We start from the raw sequence: 24,265 nt of genomic DNA, 5'->3' as shown, positions 1-24,265 counted from the left end.
TCCACATAAAAGTTCAATGGGATTTAGAAAAAAAAACATTCATGAGATGGAGATTTAACCCTTCTTTGCTTAAGGACAAAGAACTTAAATCAAGTATACGGAAGTGGATATTAAATTATATTAAAGAAAACGACAATCCCTCTTTAGAGCCTAATATCATCTGGGAAGCAGCAAAAGCTACGCTTAGAGGACTACTTATCTCATACGTCTCATTTAAAAATCGTGACAAACTAAGGAAAAGAAAAGTTATAGAGGAAGAAGTATGTTTAAAAGAAAGCCTACATAAAATCGCACCCACAGAGGACAACTGGATTCAACTAACTACTGCCAAAGCAAAATTAAACACTTTAATATCTGAAGAAATTCTTCAGAAAATTAATTTGACTAAACAAAAAGATTATGAATTTGGTAACAAACCAGGGAAACTACTAGCATATCAAATAAAGAAGGAGCAAGCGGAAAAAAAAAACCATAAAAAGCCATATACAAGTCGGAAAACAAAATAACATACCATCCTCAGGAGATTAATCACACCTTTTTCAACTTTTATAACAATCTTTATAAATCACAACAGGCTCCTTCTGAAGAAAGCTTGGAAGAGTATTTAAGTTTAATTAAATTACCAGAAATTTCTTCTTTAGATAAGCAAATGTTAAACTCTCCATCTACAGAGGAAGAAGTACTGGCTACGATTTAATACAATGTCCTTAAACAAAAGTCCAGGACCAGATGGCTTCTCTGTAGATTTCTACAAGGAGTTCTGGCCCGAGATTTGCCCAATCTTCATGGCAATGGTAAATAATTTCTGCGAGGAAAAGACACTTCCTCAGACAATGAACCTTGCGCATATTAGTGTCCTACTTAAAGGTGGTAAAGACCCCTTACAATGCTCTTCTTATCGACCTATAAGTCTTTTGGATCATGACTACAAAAATTATAACTAAACTCTTAGCTAGAAGGCTGGAATCTATCCTACCCACACTTATCAATCTGACCAGTCAGGCTTCATAAAAGGAAGATATGCAGCTGACAATATAAGACGGACATTAAATATAATAAACTGCTTTAATAATCAGCAAAAAGCCCTCTCTGCTTCTATCATTAGATGCAGAAAAAAAAGCATTTGATAGGGTGGAACTTAATTTCCTTTTCTCTGTCCTTGACAAATTTAAATTTGGTGATAATTTTTATAAGTTGGATTAAAAGTATTTATAAGAGCCCTAAAGCAGCAGTTATCACAAATGGGCAATGTTCAAACTTGTTCTCTCTAACTAGAGGAACCAGGCAGGGATGCCCATTGTCACCCTTACTCTTTGCTATAATGATTGAGCCGCTCGCCACACTTATTAGAAGTAATAGTAACATCGAGGCTATAAGTTGAATACTACCGAACACAAATTGTCACTATTTGCAGATGATATTCTCTATATATTTCAGATCCGGAGCACTCAGTCCCTCATTTGCTAAGTACAATTAATGAATTGGTAGATATTCAGGATACAAGATTAATCTTAACAAGTCCAATGCAATGTTTCTACACATGACACCAACTGAAAAAATGCTTGCCTCTAGTGGGTTCAACCCCCACTCCAAAAGGTTTAAGTACCTAGGCATATTCATTACCCAGAATTGGAGAATTTATTTCAAGAAAACTATACACTCCCCTTTTCTTCAAGGTCAGATCAGAACTATCAAGGTGGACTTCACTACCATTATCACTCTAGGAAGAAATAAATTTGATTAAAATGAATGTTCTCCCAAGATTTCTTCTTTTCTTTTTCAGATGCTTCCTTGCTCGCTCCCAGAAGACTTTTCAAGTTGATCAATAACTCTTTTTCTAGATTTATTTGGAGTAATAAAAAACCTCGAGTTAGTCTCTCTACTCTTATGAAGCCAGAAGCCTTAGGAGGCTTGGGATTACCGAACCTTCAATACTACTTTTGGGCTGCTCAAACGAGGAACCTAATCTCATGGATAACAATGAGACAAGAATCGTTGTGGGTGAATATTGAGTCAAAAATAGTCGAACCACTGACTCTTAGCTCCCTCATATTCATAAAACATTTTGAAAAAATTAAGAACATTTTTACTGTCGTTAACACTTTACAAACTTGGAAAAAGTGTAGAAAGAAAATGAGAATATCCTTTGGTACCTCCATTCATTCACCTATATTTCTAAATCCAGACCTTAGATCCCAAGCTGCCTTATCTAATACAAGTCAATGGACTAATCTTGGTATAGTACAATTTAAAGATGTGTTAAATATGGATCTCAAGATTAAATCATTATGGATTTAAAGTTACAGTTTAAGCTCCAGATAAGCTATTCTTTAAGTACTTTACAACTAAGAAGCCTTATTACAACATTTATTAAAGAAAGACAATTAAGGTTTGAATTAGCAGAAATAGAGGAGTTGCTATTTTCTTCAGAAACTTTAAAAGGGAAAATAAGTATATTTTATAACCTTATGACAAGAGAAGGCCCATCATCATTTGTGGGGTTGAGAAAGATATGGGAGAATGATAAAGGGAAAATATTGGATGATAACACATGGTTAAATATTTGTAATAACATTCATTTCCCCATTCACTAGCAATGATATCAAAGAAGCAACTTTCAAATTTATCTACAAAACCTATTTAACCCCTTCAAAAATGCACAAAATATCAAAAGATATCACAGCTGTGTGTCAAAGATGTAATAAGGTCGAAGGGACGTTAATACACATGTTTTGGGATTGTAGCCTGTTAAAAAAAATGTTTGGGGCTCAATACATTCATTTATTGAAGTAGTCTTGGGTAGACAGTTCGAACCTACCAGGAGTCTATATCTACTTAACGATACAAAGGCCTTAGTCCTAGATCAGTCAAAAAGAAGAATATTCATTTTGATTACTTATTTTGCAAAGAAATGTATACTTTTATTGTGGAAGAATGCATTACCCCCATCTTTCAAGACTTTTGTGGACCAAATATCTTCTTTTTTGCCTTTAGAGAAAATGACATTAGAGAAATATAACAAAGGTTATCTGTTTGATGAGTTCTGGTGCCCTATAATTTCTGGTTTGAAAAATATGAGAAGGTAGACTCTAAGCCTTGATATTCCACATTATAAAGAAAAAAAATAAATAAATAACAATACCACTACTAATAATGATAAATCTTATGTTAGTTATTAAATATATGCACAATTTGAGATTGAAAGCAATGCCCTCCATACACATTTCTTTTACCTTTTTTTTTGTTTTCTTTATAACGTAGCCCTATCTTTTATCTTCTCAATGTGTATGTGTATGTGTGTGTGTGTGTGTGTGTGTGTGTGTGTGTGTGTGTGTGTGTGTGTGTGTGTGTGTGTGTGCGTGCGCCCGCGCCCGTCCGGGTGTGGGTGTGTGTGAGTGTGTGAGTGTGTACACGCGCACGTCTGTTGTGTATGTGTGTATATATAGACATATGAATGTATTTTCTGTTCTATGTAATCTATTCTTTTATTTTTATTATTATTATTTTTAACATTTTTGGTTATAGTATTTCTAATTATAATTATTATATATATTGGATCATCCCTGGGTGTGTGTGTGGGGGGGTGGGGGGGATGGGGGGACATGGGGAAATAATCAAAAAGGACTTGTAAAGTATATAAAAGACAAAGAAAATGTATTTGCATTGAATGTCCTTTGAAATAAAAAGATTTAACAACAAAAAAAAGGCAAACCCTTCATGAAAAAGACATCATGCGCAGTCGAAGTAAACTATTCTTTTTTTCTAACAATCTGCCCCGGCAGGTGCAACGATAATGGAAACGTGTCCTACCTTCTTCCAGCTATGCATTTCATGCATTATTAGCCCATATTGGAATCTCAGTCCAACTCGTTTAACGATTGTCATTGCACTTTAAAGGCATAGTATTACACGTATTTTCTTTTCTGCCATCAGCAACAATGTTGGCTTTTTTTTTTTTGTCTCTCGAGCTGCACCGCCACCGAATTGTTGACCGCTCGTGCTGGACTTCTTTTTTTTTTTTTTTTTGGAAGAACGGGGATGGCTCAAAACTATTGATGAGTGAATCTGTTGTAGGCCTATCACACCAGTGGTGGAGTGTATAACTAAATCCGTACACCAAACACACCTCTCGTCACCTTCATGACCAGGTGTGCTCTCGATTTGTGTTCAGTTGGAAAGTAAAAATTGTAAATTAATTGACATAAATTATACGGACGGAAATCCGTCCAAACGAAAATCCAACTGACGGAAATCCGTCGTAGCGACGGAAAACTTTAATCCCTGATGTGCTAAGGGAGAAGTAGAGACACGTACATTAGAAAAGCATGCGTTAGCAGCAGTGTGCTTCAGAGCTACATAGTGTTTGAATGTCTTCAAAGTCCTTCTCATGCTCATAGGAGAAGTAGAGACGAGCATGTTGGAAATGCATTGGGGGGTGCAGGAGGACAGACAACAACTAATGACAAAGCCCACATCTGTAGCTGAGTATTTTTTACAAGACTCATCTGCTATGACGAGTGCGCTGACTGAAATGCACTTGATGATGTAACGGCACAGGCCACAGCAACCCCACATACAGTTGTGAACTCCGTTTGACTTTCACCGATGCTGCTCTCAGCAGAACAGTAGGGATTGTCTTAGTAGTGAGGTGCAACAGAGTTACCAGGGTTCCATGTGCATGTAGGTATGTGCACTAGGAGTGATCCCCATGGGACCAGGACACAGAAAGCATCGTTGCTAACCACTTAGCAGGTTGCCAATGGGAAATTGCATTGCAACCGTGCATGTTTCTACCATAGTTAACATCGATGCCAAGGATGCCAATTAACCCTTGCTTGTGCACAGGGCCCAATGGTGTTGAACTCCCCTGGCTGCAGTCACAATGCAATGCACAATGCACAATGCAAAATGCAATGCATCGATGCAGCTCACTTTGCCGGGCCGGGCGGCCGCGTTACCTCATAGAGGCCCTCGAAGAAGCTGTTCTTGTCCTCGGTGCTCCAGGACTCCCACTGGCGGCGGGTGCGCTTCTGGCTGCCCTCCTCCTTCTCGCCTGAGCCCTGACCGCGGGGCCCCGACCGAGAGCCGCCCCCGGCACCCGAGCCCCCCGCGGAGCCTGACGTGGCCGCCGCACATGCTGCCGGACCTGCTTCAGTGCCTGGAGGAGAACGAAGAATGGAGAGAGAGAGAGAGAGAGAGAGAGAGAGAGAGAGAGAGAGAGAGAGAGAGAGAGAGAGAGAGAGAGAGCACAGGTGAGTTTTCGAGAGTGAGTTCAGAATGCCAGTGTGAGGTTGACTTTTCCGTGCATGCCTCCACATCCCTAGTATTATTTACACTAGTTCTTTAAATTTGCACAGGAAAAAAAGTTTATTGTGCTGGTGTGTTGACTTGGCGTGCATGTACATAAACACAGCAAACATGTGGAAAAGCACTATTCTTCTCGCCAATGCAATGTGTATATGTGTGTGTGCATGTTTGTGTGTGTTGGCAGCCGGTCTGCCTGCTCGGTTCTTGGAAGTGTGTAGAGTGAGTGGAGTCAGAGGCTTACCAGGCCTGCTTGCTCCCTATGGCGGTCCAAATACAACAAGAGGCTCGACGAGCGAGCCAACGTCCCTCAACTTAGAAGTCCCCCCACAATGCACCACAACAATTCCTATTTGGATCTCTCGCAGTTAAGACCAATGTGACCCCCAAATCGTGCCCTCTACCTAGCGCTAATCCAGAGCGTAAACAAATATGTGCTCATTAAGTCCAAACAACAGTCATGAATTTTAGAAAAACAAGCATTTCAATGGTGCGCAATAGTACGATACAACACAAAAAAACAATCACATGGCAGCGCACAGTTTGCTTTTCAGATGTCAAACATAACGCACCATAACAACCAAGTCAATGCAAACGTGTCGATCACATGAATTGCTTCAGGAAGAGCTGTGCGAATGGTAAACATTATTCCACAGCAACTGTGTCATCACATGGAACCGGGTCTGCCAATCATATTGTCTACCTAACATCCAAAAAGCTCCTGCGTAAAACTACGTGCAGCTACTCCAGACTGCGCATCACACTACACTCAACCTCAAAGGACTCTAAAGACATAAACATGCCAAATACTCACAAGTAGCGAAAGCAATATTTGTGACATATAAGCAATAAATTCCGATGTATTAGTGACAAAGCCATAGATTCAGCTGGGTCGGCAAGTGACCATACTCTCGTCTCGTCCCTAGCAGGACTCACCTTTCGCTTTCGCCCCGCCGTGCCCGTTCAGCGCTGGGGCAACGGGGTCCTTCCGTAGCCGCTTGCTTGGAGGTCGCACACTGGAACGGAGAAAATGATGTTGATCCTGGTTCTGTGGGACGGGAGGGGGTGAAGTGTTAGACTGTAAGTTCGCTGGGGGTCCGGACGGGTTCGGTGTCGAGGTGGGAAGACTCGGAGTCAAACTGGAGCTGGCCGCAGTTGATGGATTAAGAATTTCCTCTTCGTCTCTCTTTGTACTCGTCTCCTCGCTCGCCTGATCTCCACTCTCCTCATCGCAACCCTCCAGCTTGCGGGCATGTTTCTTTGCCCCCTCTGCCCCAGAAACATCCCCTTGGCTCACTGTCATCCTGACAAAACACAAAGACACACATTTATTCAACATTAAAGATAAAACAAAATAGCGATCAACTTAGAAAGGCGACATTCCCTCTCACTCAACATGGCCGCCACTGTTTGTTTCAAATCCCCTCTCGCCGTCCCGAAGAAACAAACCAAAAAATATTCACTTGTTTATTTCTCATGTTGATCAAAAATTTAAATCTGAAATCAATCCAGTTTACATATCTCAATAGTATCCTTTCTGACTTGCATTGTCGGCGATTTTTATTACGAAATTTAAACGAGAGCGCCTACACTTTAGCGCCCAGTAGAAACGACAGTCGACAACGAAAATCTTTCGCTGCATTCGACCTTTAATTAAAGTGCTTGTTTTTCGAGATTGTTTACCCATTTTCCAGCTCCTCGGCCGCGGACGACGTCTTCTTTCTCTTCACCATGGATCCGAAGATTTTGGAGACCAAAAGTTGATCAAATTTAACATATTCAAAGCACGAAAGGGGTCAAGCAGCTACTCGTCCTCTCCTCACTCCTGTTCCAACAGGGGATACAACTCTGCGCAGCTCCAACTGTTAGCTATCTTAGCAACAGCAACTCTACCTCACCAACTCCGTAGTTTTACTACTATCAGAAAGATGCTTCTTTAAATTAGTTCAATTTCAGGAAATGTTACAGCATTGACCGTCTTCTACTGACATTAAACGTGCGATTTAGAACCGAACTGCCCAATACGCGAGTTTTTCCTTGAGTTAGAACAAGAGCTGAAGCCCCAAAGCCACTACAACCGAGCTTCTGGACTTTGGTTGTCGTCCTACGTCATCACCACTTTAAGAAAAGATGTTTTGATATTAACATGTCGACCCATTACGTTTTAGGACAAGTACTAAAGATTAAAATATAACCGACAAAGAAGTACCAGTGCACTGTCATGATTGTAAACATGCATGAACATGCATTTGGAGAAATAAACTCCCGTTCTACGCCCTAGATGGGTTGTTGGTGATTTTTACATTCCCCAGTACTCAGTGGCTGGGACTTGCCGGTATTTCTGATTTTGCCAGTGATGAAATTAATGAAATGTCTTTATAATTGGTTTCTCGATTTGTTGACTCAATTACAGGAGATAGATGTCCATACCATTGAATGTTACATCTGAGCAATAAAGCCCTCTAAAGCCCCTGGCCTGCAGTTAGTCATTCCATACCCAATCATGGTCAGTATACAGCAAATCACTGGTCTACAGCTGATGTCTTGGGTCAAATGATCAAATCATGTGAACCCCATACATGTCAATCAAAATGTAATGTTATCTGTGCGTGATTATCGTGCAAATGCGATGTCACCTCTCACTTACTTTCTGATAGTTTGTTTGTACAGTATCACACGACTGTGCCAAAGGTATAACTTTTGTTTTCACCGTGCCTTTCTGACATCTAACAGTACAACTATGTAACCATGAAGCTGTTGATGCCATGATGCTGCATGATGTAATTTTAACTAAGATTTTCCATAGGTGTGAAAACACATTGTTCATAATTGCCCCAGAATCATACACGAACACGTCCTCACACCATAGAAACAACATTTGGAGGTTCCGCGTTTAACAAATTAGGCTTTTATTCTCTGTGAGGCAAAGTGTACTAATTCCAATACTTAATAGATGTATCTGAATACCAGAGACAAAGTTTGCATGAGCATATACTAGATGAGTGATGAAATAATATGAGTCTTATGTGTGAACCATCATCAAATGGTACAACTACAGAAGAAAGCCCACCACACTAAACATCATCTGAGATATAATAAAAGTATTTGCAGGAATGAGGGTAAATAATCATCCAACTAATAATAGGAAAGTATAACAAAAGTCTCTGAGAGATGTCCAGTAAGTTCAGTCAGCTAGATGGCTGGCTAACCTTAGCACCCTAGCTTGTAAGCATGTTAGCTCATGTTTTGTCGGATCTGAAACCAATGCCTGACTTTGTGTAAACGTGCAGAAGCCTCATTAAGCCGAGAATGTAGTGAAAGATCAACACAAACCCTTTACAAGTACATAAAAAACAACCCACCCATTACCTTCGCTGTTTTCAGTGGGAGTCTGTCAAACTAGCATCCTTTCCCCAGCTGAGCATTTGCTGGCTGTCAGTGCGGTTTTCCTCGCGCGGGTAGCACGCCCACTACAATTCGAAAACAAATCGTCTGATTGGACAACTCACTTGTGAGTGGGGTGGGTCTTATCATGACGGGCGTAACTTCTATCCAATGGTAATTAGAAAACAGAAGGCAAAATAAGTGTAATAACCAATTGCAGGTCTTTGTCAGCTAAACTTCCACATGCGTCATTTCATTCATATAACGGTCCCACCCAACAACACGTTGATTTCTTTGTTCAAATGCTAGATGTTTTACAGATAATAACGTGTATTCCTGAATAGAAACAAATTGTCATTATGTTCATTGTCAGGCAATAAACCAAGGAGTGAATTGTACTCGCTACAACCAGAATATGCATGACGCCAAGGCCATGTTTACTTTTTAATGCATGACTTGCCTTGTTTCTTTTCAGGCGATGTGCTCGACTATGTGTACCACTATTCCACAGGTTGTACTATTTTTGTGTGAATTGTTTTTCATGTTACATAATCAAAATCACTTCATGCACACAATTTTAAGGAAGTCAATGGATTTGTTCTCATATTCACATCAGTGTCATATTTCACATTATTGGGAGATCTTACTCCCAAGTGAACAAACTAACCCACGGTAGCAGATTTCAAAAATAAAAAAGATAAGAAAAAAGGGGATGTACTGGTGCAGTGCCCCAGTAAATAATGGCCAATCAATTGCCGAGAAAATGGATTTTGATTATCAAGGGTAGTGGCTTTGTCCAATCGTCGACCAGCAATGGATGACTGATCAAAAAGATGGCCAATCAGACTATGGCCGTTCGCCGTGCTTAAACATCAGGGCGGGGTTGTTGCTGCTAGCCAATTTTTAATGCTGCATTAGCTGACGGGTCCAGGGCAGATTCTTGCGCAGCGGCGGGTTCCTCTTTGTACTTCCTCGAGGCACTGCAGGGAAAGGAGCAACAATGACTTCAACAAATATGTTCCAGGGACTTGAGGGTTCAAAGCCAAGTTCAAGGTATTGCGATTGTTCTTAAACTAGAGGATATAGACACAAGAGGCTAAAGTACGTGACGTTATACAAGACTTTTCTACTTTGAGAAATTGGCGAGGAGGAGTTTCCGCCGAATCGAGGTCCTCTTGTTAGCTGTCCTAGCCTCTGAAGCCACATTTAGCTGAACTTAAAATTAGCTGAAGGAGCCAACACGACTTGTCATGCTATTTCTGGTTTGTTATATCAAACAATAGTTAGTTATTTTCCTTTACCCCATCAGCGCTGTACTTGATGGTGCCATATATAGTTTAATACGTGAGTTGCAATGAGCCAAACTTTTCCTGGCCATCCAAGTATAGCTAAAGAGGACCAATTCATCTGGCTAGCGAAATATCACTCCTTTAAATTCACAAGTAATATTTTGTTGAACCTATGTGATGACTTGAAAGTAATCATATCGACTCTTAGGTGCCAGGTAATATGTTAACCGATAAGCACTAAACAGAAGTAACAATTTCCTGGTAGGTGTTAACGAACACGCGAATGTATCCGAAACTGCAAGCTCGTAATCTTCAGCTAATACTTGAACAGTTGTTCCTTTCAATATCTACTACTTGAACAATTAGTCTTAAGACGCTAAAGTGAATGTAAGGGATTTAGATTTAAACGTCAACTGGGAGCACAGTATGGCACATGCATGCATGCGACATGGAAGATATTGGTCCGTTGGTGGAGGGTGGCGCTGTTTCACCAGTGTCATATAAAACAACCACAGTATCATATTTTCTAAATAATCAAGAGTAGTTCTAATGTTTTTAGATATATACCGGTACACGTATGATTATGTCATGTTGGTGAGACTATTCAGTTGTTTGCATTTCCCCCCTCCTTCATAGGGTGCTGCGTCCTCCTGGTGGAGGCTCGAGTAACCTCTTTGGTGGATATGAGGATGACACAGCCAGCAGACGATCTAACAAGATGGCCTCAACCATCTTTGCACCTCCAGAGCAGCCCCAGGAAGGCCCCAAGCGCTCCAATCCCCCAGGTGCGAACATCTGCCAGGGTGTCTGGGTTATGTTGACACACAGACACCCTTGAAGTGGTCTTCAAACTGTCTGGGGAAAAATCACGCCAAACTGTAACGGCTCCTTGTAAATACTGGGTGGGGTTCTTCTCATTACATCGCCCCTAAAAATGCACACACACGCTTGCATACACAGTAACCCTGGCATATTCTTTCTTATATTCCCAGTTGTCATTATTACAGGCGTGCATGCATGCATGCAGCAGTGATACAATCTTTATACTGAGCTTTGATGACATCATGGTGGTGACTAGGGCAGACTCTAGAATCTTCCGAGCACTACACTATCAGGAGGATTCCATTTGGTGTGGCCCAGGGCTCATGATTCTCCCCCTAGTCACCATGGCTTCTCCTGTCTGGCAGCTTGTGTTCTGAGGATTGTGCAGTCTGGGGGGGGTTGGTATTCCAAAAGGCTGGTTTTGTAGGATCAATTTTGTAGAAGAAGGTACCGCACACTCTTGTCCATCGTGCTGCAATTTAATAAATTGCAGCACGATGGACAAGAGTGTGCGGTACCTTCTTCTACAAAATTGATCTTGCACCCGCTACCTGCACCTCGAAACCTCTGGTGTGCGTTGGTTTCCTCCCTCAAAATATGGTTTTGTAGGAAACCAGGTTAAGTTTACTGTGAGGTTGTAATAAATTAGAGCCTGCCTGACTAAATAATGCATGGAGATTGTCTATTAGCAGGATTGCCACTTCCTGTAGATTAACTCAGCCAGATGCACCACTTAGCCATGGAATACATAACCCCCTGGTTCTGGTGTGGAGGGAACCCTTTGCTCCTGGTGTGTAGTTGTTAATGTTACCATGCTGTCATTGTGTGCATTGGTGGCCGGCCGGCAAGTACTCCGCAGCAGTGTGTGGTCGAGTCAATGAGTCATTTCCACTAGCAAGCACGCTTCATTGACTTCACAGCCCTGTGTGACCCTTGATGGAAGCAGCTGTTTTGTTTTACGTGTGTATATTGAGGAGTGCTGTGTCAGATATTTGGGCATTGCTTTTTTCCCAAAGTCTTTCCAATTCAGATATGAGGTGTGGGCACACTGCATTTTTGATGTGGATGTCAGTATGTGAACAGTAGGCTTTTTTCAACAGTGCAATGTCTACTTGGCTACTTATTTGTCTACTTTTGTGGTCAGCACAATGAATATTATTCTTCAAGGCTTTAATCTGGTGTTTTTAGCACATGACGTGCTTTCTGCTACTAACGTGTAATTGTGATGGGGAGTTGGCCGACAGCTGTGTTTTTTTCTTGGCTGGCTAAACAACCCGGAGAGTGTTACTGAAAACGTGGTGAGCTCATGAGCTCTGGACGTCTACAGCAGCCCGTTTCAGTTTGCATTTGTTTATTCACTTTATGATTTGTTTGAACAAGCGGTACCGTTACACAAGCAAGTTATATCCGATCTCGGACACATTACAGCCCGCATTCCATTGCGCTTCTTTTTTTTCTAAACAACATAGGAGTTGCCTTCCAGTAGTTTGCATACAGTATAATCACTGACGGCAATACGCATCCCACATGCTCCCCTTCAAGTTTTACAACTTCTGTGCATCTGCCTCTCAGCTGGGTTGTCTCATCTGTGAAGGAAAGAACAAAGTTGGCCTACTTTTGTTTTAAAGGGACACTGTGCAGGAAATGGTCAAAAAAGTTACTGCAACTATACTGCTCATTGAAACTGGGCTGCCTATTGCCAAATTTTTGATCTTTTCATTTACGAAGTAATAATCTAGTATTTTCTAGTATGGCCCAAGTACAGTCATTTTTGCAGCTAAAAATGGCTAGTTCTGAACATTTCAAAATGGCGAACCATGGAGAAGATCCCCCTTTTCATGTATGAAAAGTGCAATTTTTTCAGTCATAATGAATACTTAGAATTTGATGGTGGTGGTAAATATTCATGAAAAAGGTAACATTACTGAATGGGCAGCATGAATTCTGGAAATAAACAACTAAAAATCTCACACAGTGTCCCTTTAAAAAGGTTTTGGAATTCAGGGGTTTGTGGATGACTTTTTTTTTTTCCCCTCAGGAGCCAGGCTGTAATGGTTTTTGTCGCATGATTGGCTGGTCTGTCAGTAGAACTTCATGTTCTTCTGCTTCCTCATTGGTTGTCTGTTACAGTGCACCAAGGGAAAGGGACTTTCATCCCTGTGTTTGATTGTTTCCCTATGGAGAAGGACTATGTACGCAGTTGTGGCACGTGGGTTGCAAATTATAGTTGTCCTCCTGTCTGAGATGTATGATCAAACAGCCACTTTGGCTACTAGGAGGCTACCATTCTCCTGTCATCTCCTGAATAGTAATCTCATAATGTGAAAATCATCAACCAATTTTAGTATATTCGTGGTACTGGGAATCATTACAAGCAGTATGTCAGAGTAACATGTTCTCTCGTTCTGACTCCAGCTCAGATTACTTACTTTGAGGAACCTCGAAGGAGTTGGTCATAATTCTGTATGCTTGCTTCCCACGCTCCCGCACTCCCTCAGAAAAAAGAACACACACAAGTCAGAGTATACCTCATATCTACAGTCACCAGAGAGATGAAACGCTCCAGAACGGGCCATCAATTTCAACATGTTTTGTGTTGTAACATTGGTCTTGTGTTGCAGGACCAAACAGTTAAATAGGGTGGGAGTTTGTTTCGCATTGCATTGGCGTAAAGCCTTTCATGCGTGTTTCAAGCGTAACAACAAAAAACCCTCTCTCCTATTCAGGTGGAAAAAGCAGTGGAATCTTCGGGGAGCCTGAGGCATCGCCAGCTCAGCAGAAGCCTGTTCCACCCGGCGGAGCCACCAGCAACATCTTCGGAGCCGGAGAGCCCAGCACCTCCCCAGCCAAGGCCCCACATCCCAACAAGCCAAAGGTAGGCCACAGCTCTGGATGTGCCTGCCTGTCCACATTTGTCACACTTTGCATCCAGGGCTACTGCTCCCAGAAGTTACTGCTGTGTTGTAAAGATGTATGCTGATGTTGCGTAATTTTTGGGATATTTGTAGTATGTTGAGCCGTTCTTCAAAACATTTTAAACAAACCATACCCCACTTAGAATGGTCAGGATCTATGAAAGGGCGGAGCAAAAAAATAATAATTCCGCAGTGTCGACAACTGACAAAGCAAGAGTTGCGTTAGCAATACAGCCTAGTGTTGAAATTGGCTGGAATTGTCCTTCAAACTGGATGGATGAAGATTAGGGCTGTAAAAATATTGTATTGAGCTGAGAAATTGCGATACGCAGTCACAATACTGTATCGTGATTCAATAAGGCAGTACCGTGATGCACCCTTTCAAAGTTCTGTTACCCTTCAGTCCAGAAAATAACTACGACACAATGCGATGGTGCTTCAAATCAATATCATATTACTTTTTAAACTTAAAAAAAAAGTAGCCTCTTGTTACCCATTTTACCTATAAAGGTTATAAAAATATAGATTTTTTTTTTTTAATCGTCGGGTGTTTCGGACCACAAATTGTGATACGAACTGAATCTTGAGCTGAGTGTATCGTTACGGCCCCAATAGTAATGGGGAGTTCCCTGGGGAGTTCTTGTCTGACCTTTTTAAACTGTTTTAGCCATTTTCCCTGACGTATTAATTTTCTTTTGCAGGACAACATTGGTGTGGGACCCGCCTCTGAGCCTGCAGCTCCAGGTATGGGAAATGATTGCTTGTTTTGAAGAGTGATGTTTTGTTTTGAGGTGGATATGTCCAGTGAAGTGTACCGTGTAATCAATAAATTGGACATTGACAAACGTTTAAAAATCGATGCTGATATTAGGATTCTAGCATCCAAGTTAGACGCATCTGTCGGAAGTGTCTAACTTGGACACTCGTAGAATCTTCGTTTGGATCGCTGTTTGTTTACTTTTGATTTACCCAACACTTTGAAAAACGAATCAGCTGCTCACACTCAAGAAACAGCCACACAGTTCTAGATCTCTTCCCATTGTTTTCTGTCTGCATCTTCACTGTCCTGTCTCACAGCAAAAGCTGAAAGTACCTTTATTGACTTGAGGAGCACTGTTTCTAATTCTGCTCTTCATCCTCTTGTAGCCCCTGCTCCTGCTCCAGTTCCCCATGAGGCAGCAGCAGCCCCGGTGGAGCCGGTAGCCCCCCAGCCCGCCCCTGCCAAAGAGGAGCCTGCAGCCGCCCCTGCCGAGGCCAAATCAGGGAACGGGGACCAGGCCTCTCTGAAGGACCATGAGCCGCGCCTTGGGCCCGTCCCTCGCGCCCACAACCGGGTGCTCAACCCACCCGGTGGGAAGTCCAGCGTTGTCTTCTATTGAGCCTGACTCATCACCACGCTCTCTCTGTCTTTCTGTCTCTCTGCACAGACTGTTCTTTGCTCTTACCCTGCCCCTCCTTACCTGATCCCAAGACCTTCTTTCCTTTTGGTTTGGTACCTTTTCCCTTTACCATGTCCTTCTCTTTGCTTTTGCGTTTTCTTTTCCTTCCCCACCGTATACTTTTTTTCTCCTTTTTCTTTCATCTCATTGTCCGTTCTGTCTGTCTTCTATCTTTCTTGCACTCTCCTCTTCCCCCTCCACTTAGCCTCATTCCTTGGCCTCACCTGTGTTTTAAGTGATTTCTGTAGCTGTTTGGAGCTCACCAATCATACATAAGGGTTTCATTTGTCTATGAATCTGGTTTCCATGTTTTGAGTGTTTTTTGTTTTGTTTTCTGCGTGCGTCTTCTCCATATTTTTGATACTCTGTCTGGATTGATATGATGACATGATATTATTGCATTGAAGCTGTTTTAAAATGCAACTGGAAATGCTTTGCTGTTTGTTTCTGGACCTGGGAGAATATATCCAAGCGCAGACAAATCAGACTTGGTGTCTTGGAGCTCTGGGATGCTTCATAACACTTTTGCTGCAACAAATCCATCCTGAAATTGAACCCAACGTGAACTCTTATTTGAATACACATATCTTCTGATTCTCCCCCCCACACCCCCTTCTTCTTGCCGTTTGACATTCAGTCAGGATGTTTGTCAGAGGCTATCTAAGGCCTTATAATAGTGATACAAATGCACACAGTAATGCACACTCAAACACTGACCGACCTCATGCCAAACTATGCACACACCAAAAACCCTGTCCTTTTTAATTAAAAAAGGCTCTATTTTATTGTACTCCAATCCATGCCAAAGCGGTGAGCAATCCGTGTGAACCTGCTTGTGTGCGTTAGCCGTGAGAGTGACCGTGAGTGTGTGTGTGTATATTTTTGGTGCCTCATATTTGCATTCAGACAGTGGCTTCTGCTCCAGACTGGCTCATTTATGTTTTAAATTAAAACGGCAGCAGGGCCCGGGGGCACCTCTCCATGTGATCTGCACTCGCCCTCCCCGACCCTACTGTAACACCCCCAGCACCACCATCACTTAACCACCACCAACAACCCCCACCCCCCTCTGCCAGCCAGCCAGCCAGCCATGCCCGGAGTGCCAGTATGGTTGCCGAGTGATGTGATGATCAGATATTGTGGAAGCAAAAGCCTGAGTATTACAATAAAACTTCTGTTTTAATGAATGAAGAGCTTTGTTTCTTTTGTCTTTTTTTAATCCCTCATGATTAATGGTTAAGTGTATTATATGACCTAAATATGAGTCCTAATAATTAGTATGAGTCATCATCAGTGTCAGTGATGAATGTGCAGCAGGTCTGTTATTGTTGTGTTGTGCTTTCCTAGTGCTTAAATAAAATCCCCAAATGCTTGTCTACATTGCCAACAGGGGGTTATCAAACTGGTTAAATAGCTACCATAAAACCCATGGGACAATTTCCATTCCATTTTTTGAAAGATTTGTAGGCCTACAAAAATATAAATTCATGTATTGTAATATCCTCTATAACTGATGACTTCACAGTCATACAAGTAAATTGGGGATGTTGCCAAATAAACTAAATTAGTGACAGCTCACGTGGGAAAAAGCCACCAAAATCATGTCATGCGCGCAACCGGGGGAACAGTTTGGGGCCGCACGTCTCCACGTCTACTTCAACTAGCTGGGTCTCTTACCGTCCAAAAAGGGCCTAATCGTTACGCGCTGGATAGAAGCACCAAAATCGGTGTAGACCTTCCTTAGGGTGTTCTCCATCATTTCAGAAGGGGTGCCCCAAATTTCAATATCATTAAGGTCATTTTTATGGGGTAAATCCAAGATGGCTGCCCAAAACGAGCCAATAGTAGTAAAATGCTGTACTGCCTGGACATAATGGTGTTATGGGCCAATCCACCTATTTGTGTGTGATGTATACAAACTGAACTTTGAAAATATGTGCAAAACTTACCATGAAAACAATGTTATATATGTCTTATTTAGATTCAAAAAGAGGAAAATCATAAAAACCATGGTCAGAATGAGATCACTCTACAATTGAGAGCTACTTTCTGGGCAGTTAGCTATTGAACCAACATTCATTAAGAGTTTTAAAAACTTGCAGTGGGTCATATCTATAAAATCCAAAAAGAAAATTGTGGTTAGAAAATTTAGGGGAGAAGAGATAAACCCTTGAACTGGGCCACACATAACTCTGCCAATGTTAGCATGCTAGCATTAGCAGGTTCAGACACTCAGTCTGCTCTTCAGACAAAGATAGATGGCAAACAATAATTTTGATCCCACTTACACATGCGCACACACACAGAAACTACTACTACTTCCTTAGGACCCCCTCAATGATTTAAGCCTAGGAGTCCAACTGAAATATTCATATCAATCAAGTCAATAATACATGTACATATCAAGTGTCAGTGACAGCTTGGATGATTTACTATAGGCCATTACAAAATAAAATGTATGCTGATGTTCAGATATGTATATCTCAGTCCTAAGTGTACAATGGAGTGATAAGGGCATTTATGAATATATCATATATACAATATATTGACAGATACTTTATATTTTAAAAGAGCAAAATGGTAACATGTCTGTTTTTCATCTACTTTTGGCTTTAATCTAGATGACATGTTGGCTACCTAACCACTTAATTTATTGTTTGCTGGTTATTTTTTATTTGTGGGTGTGGTCCTTTATTTAAAACATGTCTGCCTGCCTTCCCTCTCTCACATAGGCTACTAAAATAGTCTTTCAAAAACTTAAAACAGCAGCATGTGGAAATCTTATTGGCTTTGGAGGGCTAAAGTCAAAGTAGCCTAAAAGTCATCAAGACTATACTGTACTCTACTGTATTGCACTGTACTGTACTCTACTGTATTGCACTGTACTGTACTCTACTGTACTGTACTGTACTGTACTGTAATGTGATATACCGTACTGTACTCTACTGCACCGTGCAGTATGCTACTGTATTATACTGTACTGTACTGTACTGTACTGTACTGTACTGTACTAGACTGCACCGTACTGTATGCTACTGTACTGTACTTTACTTTACTATACTGCACCGAACTATATACTACTGTACTGTGTTGCACCGTACTGTATGCTACTGTACCGTACTGTATTGTACTATACTCTACTGTACTTTATTATACTGCACCGAACTGTATGCTACTGTACTGTACTGTACTGCACCGTACTGTATGCTACTGTACTGTACTGTACTATACTCTACTGTACTTTATTATACTGCACCGTACTGTATGCTACTGTACTGTACTGCACCGTACTGTATGCTACTGTACTGTACTGTACTATACTCTACTGTACTTTATTATACTGCACCGTTCTGTATGCTACTGTACTGTACTGTACTGTACTGCACTGCACTGTACTGTCCTGTACAGTACAACTACATAGAACTGAAACATGTAGAGCATTCTGAGGACATGTACAATATTATGCAAAAGGGTGTAGTGGGAATGAGTTATGTTACTGTTACCACTCAAAATCTTGAAGGTTAAAAAAAGTCTTTTGGCATTTTGTTTGGGGGGGGGGGGTATGATAGACTATCCTTCCTCCCAGACTATTTGTGTGCCTTGCATATCAAGAAAATGAGTACAGGTAATGATTTACTTTCATATGATAATTGTTTTTCTATATAGATATTTCTCCTATGGGTAAGGGTGTAGGGTAGGGTGTAGGGTAAAGGTACGGTACATGTTGTCCATCAGCTGTCAGTTTTGATAGCAACTTAAGTACTCAATGATTACTGAGCTAACTAATACAACTTTTGGCACAAGTACTAGGTGAGGACTTGTCTGCAAATAAAAAAAAAAACAATTTACCTCTGTCTTCTTACTCAACATATACTAAGAAATCATTTCCATTTAATTTAAACTGAAGCCATACTTTGGCATACATGTAGGCCTATATTGAGTAATCTGTAATGCCATTCTAAAGATGACTGAAATGCTCTCACAATATGCACAATGCCTTGTAAAAATATAGAATTAGGTGATCTTATGGGGTTCTTCATACATATGGAAAGGTACTGTCTTTTACCCTCTCTCATACAAATAAAATAAGTTTATCTGTTATGGAAATTAGAGGATGGAGAACCTGCTACCTAGGGCATCTTGCACTGACACTATCCCATTCAGATCGAGCATTAGGAGCAGTCTATTCTCACCATAGTTTTAGTGTGGGCAATGCTCATTTTAATTCAGACCAAGAATCTTCTCAAATCGTTCACAATGTTACATGCTGTCAAGCACGTAAGCACAGACTCACCCATACTTTCACACTATGTACATTTTGTAGTTTTATCAATCTGGTCAAGCAGACTACCCTTACTTCATCTCTGCTGAGGACTATATTAACATTTTCAGCTAAGTATAATGCCATGTAATAACAATGTAATGCATTACCAACATGACATATTGTATATGACACGGTAGACAATTTTTTTTCCAGGGGCACCCCTTCTAGGATGTCTTCAAATCACTCAAGGAACATGTGTACCGAATTATATGCTTCTATCCAGCGCGTAACGATTTCTCGGCTTAGAGCCCCTACTAAACCACTGGGCGTCTTTAGAGTCCCTACCCGGTCCCCCCTGCCACTTGGAGCAACCGAGTGCTGTATCTTTAAACCGATTTTCACCAATCGGGGAACGTGGCAAATATGCCAAGTGCGTGGCTAAACCACGTTCCCCTGTCGAGCCTGCCTCGTTCATCCAAATTTCTTTTCTCACACCTGTGATTGAGTCGGAAACAGGAACAGCTTTCATCATCTGAAGGCAACGTCAAACTGTCAAGAGGTTTGTATATTGTAAGCCTACTGTCGGTTTGGCACCAAAGCGCACTAAGGCGCACAGCTATCCATACATTTCCCATCATCTCTCCAAAAGACTGAATCATAGAACATGCTCACACCACGCCAGCTACTGGAATAGGCAGGATGATGCACTCGAGTCGGCTCAATGCAGACGGCGTGACGTCAGCTTGAATCCGTCAGCTGGCCCCTCCGCCTAGCCTGTGCGAGAATCCTGACCGAACAAGCTGCGGAAACGGTACCGCGACAGCCCCACCGCTGCCAGGATCAACGGACCGGAACCAAAAATATCCATCAGAACAATGTCCTAAGGTCTCAATGAAAGCAGACGCGCGGTGGGCTATATATCTATTTATTTGAATCCATTTGTTTTTTATTTATTTTGTCCTCCATTGATTTTTTTCCGGGCTGTAGCCTAATGGCTGGGCTCTCGGGCTGCGGCTGCTAAGCGGCAGGTGCATTGTCGAGGACATATCTGCGCGTGATGGATTTTGCCTCATCACTGACATGATGGATCTACCGGAGCCGAGCGGAATTTGCCACAGCAGAGCCTTGGATGGGTGAGAAAGCTGTAACGGGGCGCGTCTGAAACCTGCGGCCGAGGTTGGTGTGTCGCAGGAGAGTGGGTAGGGGAGGGTGGCAGATACACTGGGGCGAAAATAAATAAAGAATCCAGCGAACAGCGAATAAACACAAACTACAGTGCTATGGTATACGAATGGGACCAGAACATGGATCTCAACAGGCCTACATCTTAACGATGACATTATAACTGAGGGCGTTTGTCACGGATTATTCCACCCCGCAAAAAGGGGTCGTTTGGATGAACTATACAAATCTTGGTTCATCCTTTCTTTCATCCCGGTGTAACCGGGTCATCATTTCCAACTAGCGCCTGAGTAGCAACCCGTTTAAACCGCCAAGATGATGGAGCTACAGTTGGACGAGGTGGTCTATCAGGATGACTACGGCGGTGGGTCTGTGATGTCGGAGCGCGTGTCAGGCCTGGCCAACAGCATCTACCGGGAGTTCGAACGCCTCATACACAGTTACGACGAGGAGGTTGTGAAGGAGCTAATGCCTCTGGTGGTAAACGTCCTGGAGAACCTGGATGCGGTACTAACCGAGAACCAAGAGCATGAGGTGGAGCTCGAGCTCCTGAAAGAGGACAACGAACAGCTCATCACTCAGTACGAGCGCGAGAAGGCGCTACGCAAGCAGGCAGAGGAGGTGAGAAACATCACTGACAGCTTACTGACACCCAGGCTAAGCTACAAAGAGTGTAGGCGCCCCATAACCCTAAACGGAATTGATATAATAATATGACAGATTGCCCAGACAGGCAACATTTGCATTTTGCTGGGGTTTTATTATTATTGCACAGTAAACTTCAGGTGTTTGCCTGTGTGTGTCATTCCACAAACAGGTAGGATATCTTTCTTCTTCCCAAGGAACACACACACACACACACACACACACACACACACACACACACACACACACACACACACACACACACACACACACACACACACACACACACACAGAGAGAGAGAGAGAGAGAGAGAGAGAGAGAGAGAGAGAGAGAGAGAGAGAGAGAGAGAGAGAACCACCATCTGCACTACTGGATTATGTTGCTGAAATGTGGCCTCTGTCAGTGTACAGCCACCTTAAACAAAAAAGAAAGTAATATGTGCTGTTGAATGTGCCAATTACATGTATTTAGGCATCCTCCTCACACCATGTGCTCAGTGCTGAGTGCTAAACACAACAATACTGTCATTGTGAGCATATATAACCTTCTACACAGTATCTGACTTGAGGCCTTCACTTCCAGCCGCACTCAGCAGCTGTGCTATTCTCCAGCTCAGTGCAATCACAGAGCAGTCACATCTGTCTGGGTGCAACTGTGCCTCTGTGGTGTGAACGGATTATCTTTAAAAATCTTAAGGGCCTTCTCCAAGTACCAATGTCGTCCCTCTGTCCCAATCAAAATGTGCGAATGACCCCAGTGCTATCCACAGTATAGTCTAGTTGTTGTAGTTTTCACTTTATTCAGCCACAAACGTTTTGGGCTGAGTGCCCTTCTTCAGCTTGTAATGGCAATTGCATCCATATGTGGTTGTGCCCTAAACAGGGTGTGTTCAGCAGTTCTCCCCAATGCCACCTGGTTGTTCAGTTTGGCAGGACAATTCTTGACTGGGAGGGACGTAAGACAGATAACGGACATGATTTGAAAATGAGTGAACAGACAAACTTGGCTCATGTAGTTGATATGGGACATGTGTCTCTGTGTTACATCATGTCTGCTGTACATCTGCTGTGGGCTATGTGTCAGTGCATGAGTTTGCATCACAGCTTTACACTGATACTGACACTGGGTACTTGTTGAGGGCAGCCTGCTCACTATATTTAGAGTGAAACACATAACTTGCTTGTAGACAGTTACAATACAATTATGATTGGGATGCAATATTTCACAGATCTCACATTTATTACATAAGTATTGCAAGTATTACATAATTATAATTATAGCGAAGCCCTGACGAAAGAGTATCTGTGACAAATCCACCCTCTGTTAATGATTGCATGAGCATGTACCCACTCAAAGATTGCCCTTATGGCATGCAAATATCATGACTGACTTTGCATGATTACACTGGTCTTTGAAATGTGATGCTACAAAAAATATTAGTGACTCAATATGATTTTGGAAACGGAAGTTGTATACATCAATTTAGACTTGGTTGCTAATGCATACCAGTAAGTTAACCAAGTCCATATGCCCACAGATTTATCAGATGGACATTGAATCCATTTGGGAGAAATGCTTAAGCACTTAAAAAAAAAAAAGTGTTTTGGGCACAGTTCGAAAAAGTGGTGTGAGGTCAGTGTCAAATATGACATGGGGTTTGTTTTGAGAGTGGAGCTGTGCAGTGGATTGGGGGATGGGCCCATGGGGCGGGGGGGGGGGGGGGGGGGGGGGGGGGGATGGAGAGAGAGAGAGAGAGAGAGATGAGGGTTATTATGGGAAATCAATAACAGACAGGGAGAGAGCAGAACTGTAACCTGATTCTCTTACGAGATGCTGCAGGCAGAAAGACACAGGACCAGAAACAGAGGGAGAGGGAGAGGGAGAGGCAGTGGAAGAGATGGAGGAGGAAGCAGAGGGGCCTGGGTTGAGAGGAAGGGATGCAGAGGTGGAGGGAGGCCAGGAGGGAGGGAGAGAGATGGTGGGAGAGGGAGATGCAGGGAGGGAGAGATGAAGGGAGGAAGAGCGAGATGGAGAAACAACATCTCATTCTCCACCCAGATAGCCTGTAGCCCTCCATGACTTCCTGTCCAAAGGCTTTATTAGTAGTAGAGTAATGGATGAGATACAGCCTATGACCTCCCAATGTCTCCCGTGGAACATTTGGTAGTCAAGATGGGTGGTGGTGTTAGCCGGTATCAGAGATATGTTACAATCATCATTTGACAGGCTATGCTGTGCATTTATACTTGGAATATGATGTAAAAAAAAAAAAAAGAAAAGAAAAGAAATAAATAGCTTATACAGTGCTTTTGTAAAACAATTTTGGAAGTTAAATTTGTAATGCAAAATTGCCATATTTTCATAGGACCTAGCCAAGGGGGAAACCCTGCCTCCCCTTCTATTTGCATTTCCAGTGATCTTGTCCTCTTCCTTTCAAAATAAAAGGAGGAAGATGGGTTTTTTTTTCACGTCACGCATGACATCCAAATTTCAGTCTAGGACGGAAGGTCCTGATTGGTTACAGACCCGAGGCTTCATTTGACTTTATTGACCATGTAGACATTTGACTATATTGACCTAAAATATACAGTCTTGTCTGCACATTGACCCTCAGGCAAATCTATGCCATGGGGAGGTGTGTAGTGTCAGCAATCGTGTTATGTATTGAATGTTTTCCCATGTGTCAGAAACGGTTGGTTTTGTTTTGTACAGCCATGTGCTGATGTTTGTGTCCTTTCCTGCTGCTGCTGCTGCTGCTGCTACTGCGCTTGTGGATTAAAGAATTCCAGCAGTTTCTCAGTTTCGCAGCAGAACGAGAGAAAAGACCCTTTGTACTGCCTGGCTGCTAAACTCGAAACTCTAAGTCAGTGTGTGTGTGTTGTGTTGTGTGTGCTCGTGCCTCTCTCCATGTGGCTGTTCTGCCCCTAGAACACTGTTTCTGTCTGTCTATTTACATCTCTCTCTCTCTCTCTCTCTCTCTCTCTCTCTCTCTCTCTCTCTCTCTCTCTGCCGTGTTTGTT

General features: G+C 42.2%; 3 protein-coding genes across 5 annotated transcripts in view; 2 read left to right on the top strand and 1 right to left on the bottom strand.

The window, feature by feature from the left end:
* Positions 1-8,747, bottom strand: part of cramp1 (cramped chromatin regulator homolog 1) — a 43,391-nt gene extending 34,644 nt beyond the window's left edge. The window contains exons 1-3 of one of the 3 annotated variants that reach the window (XM_063184574.1): positions 8,674-8,747; positions 6,241-6,608; positions 4,959-5,158 (exon numbers count right to left, since the gene is read on the bottom strand). In XM_063184574.1, the coding sequence (XP_063040644.1) occupies positions 4,959-5,158; positions 6,241-6,607 (567 nt within the window). In that variant the 5' untranslated portion in view covers position 6,608; positions 8,674-8,747. Of the gene's footprint in view, positions 1-4,958; positions 5,159-6,240; positions 6,609-6,987; positions 7,381-8,666 lie in introns of those variants that run through there. The other 2 variants (XM_063184582.1, XM_063184563.1) reach the window with 2 other exon arrangements.
* Positions 8,748-9,589: 842 nt separating this feature from the next.
* Positions 9,590-16,344, top strand: jpt2 (Jupiter microtubule associated homolog 2). The gene is made up of 5 exons (XM_063184549.1): positions 9,590-9,741; positions 10,614-10,762; positions 13,526-13,674; positions 14,416-14,458; positions 14,861-16,344. Exons 1-5 carry the CDS (start codon positions 9,689-9,691, stop codon positions 15,091-15,093), a joined length of 627 nt encoding a protein of 208 aa, XP_063040619.1. The 5' UTR covers positions 9,590-9,688; the 3' UTR covers positions 15,094-16,344.
* A 3,872-nt stretch (positions 16,345-20,216) lies between these two features.
* Positions 20,217-24,265, top strand: part of mapk8ip3 (mitogen-activated protein kinase 8 interacting protein 3) — a 55,218-nt gene continuing 51,169 nt past the window's right edge. Inside the window, exon 1 of the mRNA XM_063184537.1 lies at positions 20,217-21,220. Within this exon, the coding sequence (XP_063040607.1) occupies positions 20,915-21,220 (306 nt within the window). The 5' untranslated portion in view covers positions 20,217-20,914. The remainder of the gene's footprint in view (positions 21,221-24,265) is intronic.

Source organism: Engraulis encrasicolus, chromosome 2 (assembly GCF_034702125.1).
Source record: "Engraulis encrasicolus isolate BLACKSEA-1 chromosome 2, IST_EnEncr_1.0, whole genome shotgun sequence".
NCBI lineage: Eukaryota > Metazoa > Chordata > Actinopteri > Clupeiformes > Engraulidae > Engraulis > Engraulis encrasicolus.
This window is presented reverse-complemented; position numbering and strand designations above follow the sequence as displayed.

What these genes read in the sequence shown, in the direction of transcription:
- jpt2 (XM_063184549.1), top strand. Translation starts at nt 9,689, where the DNA reads ATGACTTCAACAAATATGTTCCAGGGACTTGAGGGTTCAAAGCCAAGT. An exon ending in GGTTCAAAGCCAAGTTCAAG is followed by an intron (nt 9,742 to 10,613) that starts GTATTGCGATTG and finishes CCTCCTTCATAG; the next exon opens with GGTGCTGCGTCCTCCTGGTG. An exon ending in CAAGCGCTCCAATCCCCCAG is followed by an intron (nt 10,763 to 13,525) that starts GTGCGAACATCT and finishes TCTCCTATTCAG; the next exon opens with GTGGAAAAAGCAGTGGAATC.